The sequence below is a fragment of the Entamoeba invadens genome (genome assembly GCF_000330505.1).
Source record: "Entamoeba invadens IP1 unplaced genomic scaffold scaff_1105074726715, whole genome shotgun sequence".
Classification (NCBI taxonomy): domain Eukaryota; phylum Evosea; order Mastigamoebida; family Endamoebidae; genus Entamoeba; species Entamoeba invadens.
Window position 1 is genome coordinate 354,589 of NW_004440286.1, and position 13,263 is coordinate 367,851.

General features: G+C 26.8%; 3 protein-coding genes across 3 annotated transcripts; 1 reads left to right on the forward strand and 2 right to left on the reverse strand.

Annotated features, from left to right (window-relative positions):
* Nucleotides 1-6,943: 6,943 nt before the first annotated feature.
* Nucleotides 6,944-7,675, forward strand: EIN_487300 (hypothetical protein; the record flags this gene model as incomplete). The annotated part of the gene is made up of 1 exon (XM_004255971.1): nucleotides 6,944-7,675. The coding sequence occupies one exon, from the start codon at nucleotides 6,944-6,946 to the stop codon at nucleotides 7,673-7,675; it is 732 nt and encodes a 243-aa protein (XP_004256019.1).
* Nucleotides 7,676-7,776: 101 nt separating this feature from the next.
* EIN_487310 (hypothetical protein) lies at nucleotides 7,777-8,889 on the reverse strand (the record flags this gene model as incomplete). The annotated part of the gene is made up of 1 exon (XM_004255972.1): nucleotides 7,777-8,889. The coding sequence occupies one exon, from the start codon at nucleotides 8,887-8,889 to the stop codon at nucleotides 7,777-7,779; it is 1,113 nt and encodes a 370-aa protein (XP_004256020.1).
* Nucleotides 8,890-9,943: 1,054 nt separating this feature from the next.
* EIN_487320 (hypothetical protein) lies at nucleotides 9,944-10,549 on the reverse strand (the record flags this gene model as incomplete). Its single annotated transcript, XM_004255973.1, has 1 exon — nucleotides 9,944-10,549. One exon carries the CDS (start codon nucleotides 10,547-10,549, stop codon nucleotides 9,944-9,946), a length of 606 nt encoding a protein of 201 aa, XP_004256021.1.
* Between the last annotated feature and the right edge of the window lie 2,714 nt (nucleotides 10,550-13,263).

The following is a 13,263-nucleotide window of genomic DNA, read 5'->3' on the forward strand; positions in this document are numbered from 1 at the left end:
CAAAAAATCGGGACACCCCAGTACCGACTTTTGAAAAACAGTTTATTTGGTAAAGTAGAAAATAAAATGCCGATTTACAAAATAATAATTAATTCGACCCAAATTTAGACAATTTTGTTTCAACAAAAAGATAAAAATATACATTCACATTTAATATTTCCTTTTGTTTTGTTAAGGAAAAAAATTATAATATTTTTATTAAAATATGATAAATAATGTGAAATAATAATGATATGTTGTTACAGTTAGTTTCATTTTGTTTAATAATTTTTTCAAAATTATAATGTTATTTTTCAAAATAATGATAAAAATGTACCTTTAATCAACACCGTTTCAAAACAATAATTAATTGTTTCAAAAGAAAAACAATTGTTTCAAATTAATGAATAATTGTTTCATTAAATGATTTATTTTACAATAATTATGACTAATTGTTGAAAAAACTTGTTTTTTTGTTTCAAATTTTTAATTATTTGTTTCAAAACTGTGTTTGAATTCTCAAAACAATAAACACAAACAATTAAAAACCAGTTAAAGATCTTCCATTGCAAAAACTTTCACAGAAACAATATTAATAAAATTCATTACAATTCGTCTTATTTCAATTGGACTAATTTCATCAAAACACTTTGAGATGTTTTCAATCATATCTGCTATAGTCACATTATTCAATTTTCCAACTCGGACTTTCCATATTCCAAATACGTTTTCTATAGGGTTGCACTCTGGTGAGTAAGGCGCATTGAACAACACTTTGCACCCTCTGTCTTCTGCAAGTTGAACAATGTCATCTTTGTGGACTGAAGCATTGTCCATGACAAATACATTCTGCTTCCATCCGTTGTGAATGCTTCAATGAGGATTTAAATATTTATAATATTTCCCCATTAATAGTTTGGTTAATAAGTAAATATTTGACCGGTATCACTTATAGCGCAGACACAAGATAAATTAAATGTCGACAATGGTTGTTCACGAAAATGTTTTTTTCCTCTAACACCCCAATTTCTGGATCTGACATTGCCAACCTTCCAGTGACTCTCGTCGACAAAAACAACTTGATAACCCGAAGAAATAAATTGATCAAGTTCTCTTCTTTTTTGTACTCGTAGCAATTTGTTTTCCTGTGTGTTCGCTCTGGGACCCCTTATTGTGCACTCGGTAAAACTTAAAGGTGGAAGTTCGGCTACTTTCATTATGTCTGGGTCTTTGATATATCGACTTATTGTTGAAATCGACACTACTTTTATATTAGTTCTTATTTCATTCAAAACACTATCTGCCAAATGTCTTTTGGTTTCTCTTAGTGTTTTATTTTCTATTGTTAATTTATTGGCTATTTCGGTGAGTAACTCAGGAGAATATTTTGGTTTTCTTCCCACTTTTTGAGTTTGCGTAATATCAATACCACCTTTCAGATACTTCAAATACAGTTTGACCATTTGTTCATTCATTTTGCTTTTTTCTTGATAATATCGCCAATCTTTGATTTCTCCGTGTTCACAGTATTCATTATAAAGTCTGTTTTTCTGGGACTGGGTCGCTTTAACATAGATTCTTTTTTGTTCTGTTTGTTTTGTTGTAATTTGTGTGTCTCCAAATGGTTGTGTTTCAGTGTTCCGCAAACTACTTGATCTTGAAATTTCATCTGTAGTTCTCAATTGTGCAAGTGGTACTTCATCAAGAACTGGTTGATGATGAGGATCTTCTTGATTCAAAAATGATTGGACATTGTCTCTATGAATAAACTGAAAAGTGTTAATTGCCATTGAAAATATAGATTTAAATGGTGTTTAAATATATACATTTTTTATTTTCCCAGTTAGTTATTGTCAAAATGTGTTTGTTTTCATTGTTTGTTTGTGTTTATTGTTTTGAGAATTCAAACACAGTTTTGAAACAAATAATTAAAAATTTGAAACAAAAAAACAAGTTTTTTCAACAATTAGTCATAATTATTGTAAAATAAATCATTTAATGAAACAATTATTCATTAATTTGAAACAATTGTTTTTCTTTTGAAACAATTAATTATTGTTTTGAAACGGTGTTGATTAAAGGTACATTTTTATCATTATTTTGAAAAATAACATTATAATTTTGAAAAAATTATTAAACAAAATGAAACTAACTGTAAACAAAAAAATTGGAAATAATTATTATTTCTTCTAAAAATCAAACAATAATAAATCATATTTTAAATATGATTTTTTAAATAAAAATAATTATATTGAATTATAAAATAAATAATATGTAAAAATCAAATAACAATCAAAAAAAATATGGAAAAAACATGTTTGTGTAAAAAGATAACAATTTTAATCAAAAATTTATGTAAAATATAATAAGTTAATAAAAAAAATAAGGAATAAATAAAATTTAAAGGTGTGAAACATAATAAAATAAAATTGAACTATGATTTCAAAAGATTAAAAAACAATATTGAAGCACGTTAAGTAAAAGAATGTGATCAAAGAAAAAAAATATATATAAAAGCAATAATTAAAAAAATTAAAATTTATAAATGACAAATTCAACAGAGTGTTAACACTCAATTAATATGAAACAAAGAATATTATAATTAATTATTATTTATTTATAATAATCGAGATATTTAACATATTTTTACTTTAGACTTTATTTTGTTTCAATATATTTAAATTATTATTTTGTTTATTTTTTTATTAATCTGCAAAATACAATTATGTTCAATTTTTTAAATGTACATATTTTAATTTTTTGATAGATATTTCGTATATGATAAATTTTACTTTACATAAACCTTATTTTATAACACGGACCACTAAAAATGGTCCGATTAAATATTTTTATAACTACACACCCAATTTTTATTTATATTATAACTGTATTTTTTCTTGTTATTTTTTCAAATTATTATATTTTAAAATAGTAACAAAAATGTATTTAAAAACCGTGAGCATTGTTCATAAGCCTGGAAATAGACACATATTTATTATTTCTGCACAAAAGTAATCTTTGTGGATAACTTTCACCGAGACGATTAATTGTTGCTTGTGATATTTTGTCCCATGATTCTTTCAACTTGTCGAAAATTTCCATTTTTGAATCTCCCATTGATATTATGGTGTTTTTTTCATTATTCCCCAAAGATGTTCAATGGGATTCAAATCACAAGAGTTGCCAGGCCAACCATCAAATACAGAAATACCTTTTGAATATAGAAACTTGAGAGTGTTTTTGGCTCGATGTGCTGGTGCGCCGTCTTACATGAAACGAAAGTGTTTTCTATATTTTTTAATTCAATTAAAACACCCAAATCATCAAGAATGTGGACATAACTATCTTGGTTTAAAATTTCTTCGCATAAAACCAAACTACTTTTAAAGTTGTACCCAATGGCACCAAAAACCATGACAAATGAACTATGTTTGACCGCTTTAAAATATGAAATTTTTGACAAAATATTTTTATTTATCCAAAGACGTTTTTCCCCATCTTTGCAATAACAAAACCGATTTTAATCGGAAAATACAGTTGTAATTTTAGTTTTTCTTGTTTTCCGACATTTTTAGAATTTAAAGAATTGAACAAAGATATTTCTTTGTTGACAAATATTTTTCTGTCTCTTATGTTTTTGTGTGATAAAAATTGTTCAACCTTTTGTTTTTTAAAACAAAAATTTTGTTGTTTTCTTATTCTAAAAACAGATGATTTGGATAATGGATTTTTATAATACCGACTTATTGCTTTTGCACATTTGTTGCAACTTTCTTCTGGAAATTTATTTGTTCTTTTTATTATATGTTTTTCCATTAACACCGATTTATTTGGTCTTCCTCTTTTCATGATTTGAATGTCTGGATAAATTTACATTGCGCGTAGTAAACGCGTTTTACCAGGTGATTCCATATTATTTTCACGAAACATTTTTATTATTTCTGTCGAACTTCTTATACCATTGTCCATACTTTTTTTAATATTTAACTCTTTTGATTGTTTTTTATCCAATTGAATTCTAGGAGGAAGTATTCGAAAAGAATTGGAAGACTGATTACCCAACATCAACATTTTGTTTTCAAGTATCTCCATTCTTTTTGTTAATTTTTCAATTGTAAGTTCTTGTTTAGATTTAATTTAATATCCAAAAGGCAAAGAAAATGATATTTTAGTTGAAGGTTGACCAACTAACACTTCAACACCTAGCTGATTAATGAAAAATGGACCCATAGACATTGTTTCTAATAATTTGATTTTTTTTCTTCATCGAATTGATTGTCAAACACTTGTACGAATAAATCGTCTTGAAAAATTTGAGATATGAAACATAGCGGAAGCCGATTTATATTAATTGATAATCCCTTTTCTGTCATTTCTACAACCTCGGTTACAGTAAAAGGTTCCATTTGATATTTATCAGTTATATTACGATAACAAATTGATTAAATCAATAACATTGTCTGAAATGATTTTGTGATAAAAAAGAAAATCTTTGTGGTAAATTTTCAAATTTGAATTTATTTTTGGTCATTTTAAATGTTTTAATAGAGTTTTATGTTTAAGTTGTCGTTTTATTATTTTTATTTTCCAATTTCTTCTTTTAAATTATTAAATAATTACATACTTTATTATTAGTTATTTTTTAGTATTATTTTGGCTGGAATTTTATACATTATATTGTGGTGTTTTGTTATGATTTTGATTTTTTAATTTAAAAATATACTATATTATACCGTTAAATTTGAGGATTTTTACATAAAAACAGAAACTCTGATAATAACAACAATACATCTTTTATATTTTTTTATTGTTTTTTTTAATTTAAAAAAATTAATCAGACCGTTTTCTATGATAAAAACAAGGTTTGAATTATTTAAGAAATTTAAGCTGAAACCTATGTAAGTTGAACAAAAAATAGTCGTTTTTTCATATTGTTAAGAAAGTCTCTGAGTAAAGTGACTTCCCAAGGTGTGCAAGTTAAGGTATAGTTCATTTATAATTTTTTTATTAAAAAAATAGAATCATTAATTTTTTGAAATTTAAAAAAAAAAGATTATTAGTTTAATTATTAATTATAATTTTGAAGTTATTACTAAACTATACTTTAACTTGCACACCTTGTGACGTTGCAATTTTTAACTTTCACACTTCGAATACAATTAATCAAGCAACAATTTCGGGAAAGCGACCCAATGGAAATTATCGAAGGACCAGTTCTGGACAACAGTGCACATCGATTTGTAACAATGAACTGCACCTATTGAACAGACTATTTGTTATTGTTTGCTATAAAATGGCACAGAAAAAAACATAATGTTTATTACACCTTTTCTTGTCGCTTTGAATTAGCCAACACAAGAGACATCGACATTTATTCACGTCTTGAAACAAAACAGTTTTTACATTAAACACATAGACAAACCATTACTCAATTTTTATTATTTAATTTGCTTTTTGTAGTTTATTAATTCAAGCACCAAAGGGTTGTGTTTTTTGAAACAATTTGGAAACGAATAACATTTTTAATAAAATGTTTTTCAACTAAAATTTAGTCTTGCACGCCCTTTCCCTGTAAAAAAGACTAAAAATTTTAACTTGCACACCTTGGGGAAGTCACTTTAAGTAAAAGTACTTTTATAAAATAAAAAAGAAGAAAAAACACGAAAAGGTATAAAAATAACATTGGGTCCGATTTTTGAAATAAGGTTTATTATGACGTTCTACAATCATGTAATTTTTAATATACTTTATTTTAAGTCGGAATTATTAATCATATCTATATGTCATTTTACTTAATTATTATTAAAATTGAAACCATTTACAATGAAGTTTTTGAACAAATCATAATTGAAAACAAACAAATATTTAAACAACAAACACCAAATACCAAAATAGTGTTGCTTATGAGTAATTTATCCACAAACAAATACAAATAAAATACATAGAAAGTAAACAATTCGATGTCAATTTTGGAAACGTCGACTTGTTTTCTAAGATAGTGTATTGATGATAAAAACATAATGTATAAAAGAAACAAATAATTGCCCAAAGAAATGTGTTTGTCCAAAAAGTACCAAAAATTTGTTCAAATTGTTCAGAATTTGTTTGCAGTGAGAATTTGCATGGTTTTTCTATTGTGGTGTGTAAAAAGTGAATAAAGAATGTTTGCAAACACTCATTCAATGTAAAATTGAATGAGTGTTTTTGTTATTTGAAGTGTTATTTGTCTACAATTGTAGACATTTTAGAGTAAACTGGAGCTTTAAATCCAAATCGGAAAATTGGAATTGAAAACATTTGTTTTATAAATGTTTTTCCTTTTTCTTTTTTTTTCAAGAGTCTTAAGTGGAGGACGCCCTTTATAGCGGGAGGACATCCATAAACCACAAAAAACATCCTTCGGCCTTTTTCCCGTTATTCGTCCCCATGTCAGTCCTTTCTCTTAATAATAATATTATAATTTATTTTTTTATATAATTATAATTAAAAAACTTTGAGTTATACAAAAGGTATTTTTCATTAAAAAAAATCAAAACTGTGATTCTTAAAATAGAACATATTTTAACTTATATAAAACTATTATTTTATTTTACAATTACTAATGTTTATTTTTAGTATAAAAATGGAGCTTATTATAATTATAAATTACAACCTATTATATATAGTAACTTTACTAAAAGTTTATAGAAAAACTCAAAAGTATTTGAAATGTGATTACATAATTCAATACGAGAAAGTTCATCAAACTATAATTAATAATTAGATAAAACTAAATATGTAATAAAAAAAGAGAAATGAAATTGGGGGATTAAGGAAAAACGACTGGATGATGTTTAGTTTGAACGATTTGAGTTTAGAAGGGAATGGAGACGAGTCAAGACCAAAAGCAGAACGTACAACTTCATTCAAAAGATTCAAAAATTTTTGGTATAAACACGAAAATCTCCAATATTAAAATGATTAAATGACAACACTTTGTGGAACAAAAGCACATACGAGGCTGGAAAAAGTGAGAGCGAAACGTCGAAAAGACTACGATACAGCAGAGGGTCTCTACGACTTTTTGAGAAACGCGATTGACCAAAAAGTCTCAGACGACCAATATGAGAATGTTGTGATGATGGAAGTACAGAAGATTGATACTGAGAAAAAAGAAGTGGTGGATATTATTCTGAGTATAGTGATGGGGTTTGTAGTTGACGAAGAGTCTGCAGACAAACTGGTGGACTTTGGGTTTGTCAAAAAAGTTGGGAAAATGATATTTTTGACGCCACAGATTCAAGAGAAGATCGTGAGCATCTTGACATTAGCGTGTCGAAGTGAGAAATTTTCAAAAGAAGTACTTGAAAAAAAAGTTCAAAAGAAAATCATATCGTCGTTCGACTTTCATTCGTCTGTGTTCAATTACCAATTGTGCTCCGAGTTTTGTAAAGTGTTATTGTCACACAAGAACTTACTGAACCAGTCACAAATAGACGAAGTCAGAAATTTTTATTTAAAAGCGATTTGCTCCAAATCAACTTCAGTCGTACAGGATGGCCTGTTCAATTTCTATTACTTTACAACGAATCTCCTCTTTACATTGGTCCCCACTGATGTGTTCCTGAAACGGATATCGCAGCTTACTCACCACAAGAATAAGGCTCTGTCGACGCTGGCCCTTAACTTCTCTGGCTTTTATCAGATCGAATATTGACTCTAATGTTTATAATTATGCTATTTTTAATATTCAGATTCAAACAACCCATTAAACAACAAATATAATAAATTATTATTAGAAAACACAAACGTAATAAATTATAGGAATGGGATGTTGTCTATTGCCTTCCCAATAACATCCTTAAATTTCGGGAGTTTTGGCAATGATACCTTTTTCATCGTTTTGAAGAGTTCGTCGAGATATCCCTTTGTGGAATCCTCTCCTTTTGATTTTGTGGTTTTGTCTGTCTTACTCACGCCGTTGAGTGGCGTGAATGGTGCTGTTCCGTAGTAACAATTCTCGTTCTTTGTAGGGAGTGTCTCGATTTCCTCTTTATCAAACAAAGGCGACAGCGACATGTTCCTTTCAACTATCGTCTTTGTAAACGTTTTAAGTATATTAGTATACTTAGGGTCTCGAGCACTGATTTGGAGGAATGTGTCTATCTCGTCCATCCGAAGGTTGTCGATGTCGTAGACGGTTTTATCTCTGAACTCGACCTTCTTTCTATATATCTCGCGTTCATCCTCAAGACCGTCCCAATCCAATTTCCCACAGAAATTCTCGAAAAAGATATAAAAAGCGGAAATTGTGTCGTCGCCTTGTGTCGGGGCGTTTCCGAGGTGGACATTTGGCGCGGCGTATCTTGGTGTTCCTCGAAACCCGCACCCCTTTGTTCTTCTAGTGTTGCCATAGACATCAGTGATAGTCTCTGCCAGTCCAAAATCAATCAACACGATATCACTTGAGTCTTTGATCACGAAATTTGCTGGTTTGATGTCGCCATGAACGATCCCTTCGTTGTGAATCAATTGGAGGATCTTCATGATTCGTAGAAAAACTCTGTAAGTTGATCCGACAGTAAGACGGTGTGTTGGAAGTTTTCTTGTGAATGTTGATAAGTCAATTCCTTGAAGGTCCATCACTATATAATACCCTAATCGACTGTCACCATAATCGATCATATTAATGACACCGGCGGCGTGGTTGAACCTTTCTAAAATAGACACTTCAGCTTCACCATTTGAAGGGGAATGAAAGATTTTGATGGCCGCTGTTTTGGTCGGGTCTAACTTGTTTTGACAAATATAGACGTGACCAAAACTGCCGGAATTTATTGGAGAAGTTAGAACCCAGTCGTTGTACTCACTGCCTAGAATAATTTCTGGCTCAATTTGTGAGCTGAGGGACGACGAGTTAGAAGGATACATCTAGTGCATACGAGTTCACTAACTATCTGTTGATTCAATATTCAAAATTTTATAGTTTTATTATAATTGTTATATAGTTTCGAATGATGTGGATGTGGGTGAATTGTGGTGGATTAGAAGCAGACCATTTTTTCACAGAATTACAAAAATAGAAATGGAAACAAATACTATAAATTAATTCAGAATTATTAATTTACTAAATTAATGATTAAATTAAAAGTATTTATCTGAAAAAAACAAAAAAACTTGTAAAAAGTTATTTGTTTTCGTTAATTGTTATTAATTATATATTAATGTTATATTTTTACTACTTTTTAACTATTAAAATGTATTAATTATGGTTTCAATTACTAACATAAAAAAATATGTTAATTTTTTACAAATTTATACATTATAATTTATTAATTTAAAAAATATAAGATGAAAAAAATATGCTTTTGATGTATATTTTTTTAATAAAATATAAATTAAATAATTATTTGTTAAATTAATAAACAAAAATCAAAAAAATAGCAAATATTTAAAAAAAATAATAAATTTTGTTTGTTTAATTATTAATATATTTAATTATTAATATATTTAAAATATTTAATTAACAAAAAAAGATTAAAAATATAATAATTAAACTATATCACAATAATTAAACATTTTGATTTATAAATAATTTAATTTTAAAAAACTTTGACGTTTTAAACTTTTTTAAATTTTAATAGTTATCAAAATTTTTTTTATAGTTTGTAAATAATTGTTCAAACCCAAAAAAATTTGAAAAACTTTCTGACATAAACAACTTAACATTTATCTAAGTTATTATAAAAATATGGTGACATTCATTTGAAATTAATGAAAACATACAATTAAATTTATTTCATTTGTAATCGTTATTTAAAGTTAATTAATTAGTGTTATGTTTTCATTTTTTGTCAAAGATAATTCGAACAATTCAATAACCGAATTATCATTAGTGTTTAATCATTATTTATAAGTTATACCATTTAGTGTCTTATTAAAAATAATAATTTGAACAAATGAATTAAAAAAGAGTACAAGCATTTTATAACGAAGTTGATTCTTCAGACACAGTTGTTAATATTTTTGACAAGACTCTGTCTCCAGCCTTAAGAGTCACACATTTTTTGTCCGTGACGAGTTGTGTGAGGTAGTTACACACTTTTGATCCAATATTAATGACAGTGTTTCTATCTGTGATAAAATTAGAGCCCAACAATAAACCAGTAATATATTCTATTCTCTGGTTGTTCTTTGCTGGCTTTGAAAGTCTTGAAGAGATGTAATAACCCTCTTCCAAACACAAATCAAGTAATAAATTGTTGGTAAACACAAATACATTTCTATTGAATATTCTAAGTATCTTTACTCGATGTGCTTCATTCTTGTACATTGCATCTAGTTCGTTTTTGAATCTATCTTTCACAAACTCATCGATATTGACAACATCTGTTCCTCTCTTTATTGACACTATTTTTGGTATCTGAGCAGTCACCTTTGATAGTTTAGGAGGGCGCTCTATGGTCACTTCGAATGATTGTGAGAGAAGACAAATGAAAACTGCTTGTTGAACAGCTTCTAACGTTCTTTTGTCTCTTGAACATTGTGTCTTGAAAGGCAAATTCTTTTTAGAAGCTGAGTAAGTCTCCATTTGTTGTTTTTGAAAACTAGATCAGTGCAAAGATTAAATAAGAAATCACATTCTATTTTTCTTATTTGGACAATTATCCTTTTTGATTTCTTGGGCAAAACAGATAAAATTAATATGATATTTATGTAAAATATTATCGAAAAAAAGGGTTTTAATTGTGGAACATTCAATTTTTTCTGATTGGCTGATTCGTCATAAAATCTAAAGTTCACGGCGATATTTTCTTGGTCAAAAAATGGTAATTATGATGTTGACTAAAAAGGTTTTTTCATAAGTGTAATTAGTTTCTATTTGTATTTTATTCTCGAAAAATACCTGGCAAATACCCAAATTGTTTTAAAAATATTCTCGTATGATTTAACTTTTTTTATTCTCAAAAATGATGTAACAGTTTGTGATGCAATTAATAGTCGAACTATATCAACAAATTGACCATTTGGAAAGATTGGCTTTAAATAATGCACATTTGGGAATTACTTAGATGGACTCAAAACCAAATACAATCATTGTTTTATAATTACTCAAATATATCGAACAAACTATTTCTTTATCAAAATTGGTGTATTTTATGATGATAATTTCGGGATGAATAAGCGGACATTTATTGCCGACTTTTTTTGTCACACATTTTGATTTGAGTTGGGGATTTAGAATCAAAAATACTTTTTGCTTTAAATTCCGTAACAACTAACTTTACTCATTTTCCATTAAAAAACCCCATCAATTTTGCCTAAAATAATGAAATTGTATTTACAAACCCTATTTTTTTATAAAAAATAAAATTTGAACGAATAAAATATGATAATTTGAATAAAAGTATCGACATGAAAAAATGTACAGTACTGAATTGAAAGACCAAACCCCATTATATTTGAACTTAAGTGCAGAATGAATTTTCTTTGTTTTATTTTTTAAAAAATCGAAAGACTATTTTATTTTTTAAAAACAACACTATTTTTGGATATTGTGAATAAAAACGAAAAACAAGTCTTCTTATATTCCACTAAATTGACTTTATTAAGACGAACACTCCACATGTTTTTTGTTCCAAACCATTGTTTAATTATTGATTTGAGATATAAACTTATTTTAACACGTATCACTGATAATTATCCTTTTGTTGTCTTTAGCTGATAATTTTAATGTCTATTTTTCGAATTGAAGAAATTAATGTATGTATAATATAAATAGACATTATTTGTTTGAACATAGCAACTCAAAACAAATGTTAAAGTGTTTTGAAAAAATAAGTAAAAGACTGACTCTACTATTTTGTTAATTTGTTATACTTTGTAATTACTATAACTAAAAAATATTTATAGTTAAAATTTTGATTCAATAAACATAATATCATAAATGTATTTCTTTTTCTTTGTGTTTAACACGTTCAAAACAGAAACGTAATAATAATAAGTTTTTATTTTTTTCTTTTACCTAAACCCTTTTTTTGCCTTCATACACAAAACAAATTTTTGAATTTTTTTTTATCAACTCAAATTTGAAGTTTATATTTTATAGTCACACAAATAAACATGAATGAGTTTATTTGTGTTGAACAAGAACAATGCATTAAGAAGAAAAATGGGGTCTAATGATGGTTTAATATATTTGGTTGTTTTTTTATAAAAAGTATATTGTCATTTGATTATAACAATATTGGTGTTTATATTGTCGTTATATTTGTTAATGTGACTATTTGACATTGTTTGTCATAAAATGGATTGACGATGTAGCGTTTTTTGTTTTAATGTTGTAACACAATAAAGCGATATGAAATTTCGTCCAAAAAGATTATTTTTGATCAATCTTAAGTAATTGAGTTCTCATTTGTTAATTATTTTAAGTAAAATAAAACTGACTATTGGCCGGTTTGGGTTAGAAAGGGGTTTGGAATAAAAATAATAAAAATGATTTGGACAATTTCCTTTTTACTTATTTTTCTTCTTAAAAAAAAGTTTTGGGTTGTGAAAGTGTTAAATCTAAAATAATATATTTTAAACTATCATTTATACTAAAACTAAATATAAAAATTATAATATAAATTATAATATAAATTATAATAATGAATTATAGTTTATTTGATTGTTGTTTTTAAATAAATAAAAATCACATTATTGATTAAAAATCATACAATTCTGACGTTTTTGTGATTCATAACATTTCCCGATATGTTCAGCAATTAACGTTCACCGATCCCCTAACAGAAGTTAAGAATATATATTTAAAAAAACTATAATTATACTATTAAATAACAATTACATAGTAAAAATATCAAATCTCGGCATTTTACACTATTATGAACTCTTTTGTGCATATCTCGTTTGTTGTCAATTTGAATTATTAAAAACAAACTCATTTAATAATTGAAAACTAAATTCTTTGACATTTTATTAATGAGTATAATATATTTTAATACTTACTATAATATTACTTTACAGTTTCGAAATTCTTCTTTTTTTCATTTGTTTTTTTTCACCTGTTTTTTTCGGTGTTTTATTCGAAACATCCAATCACTTCAATTTTCACCTCTTTATATTTACAAAATATTTTTTTTATTATTTTCTTTCACCAACTCGAAAAAATGATAATACAAAACGGCATTTTTATCTCTAACAAACATTTTTAAACCATTTTTAACTCCAAATGCTGCAATTGCCGAATTGTATTAACTTTGTGGTATTATATCCCCTAAAAAACTACATATATATAGTAAA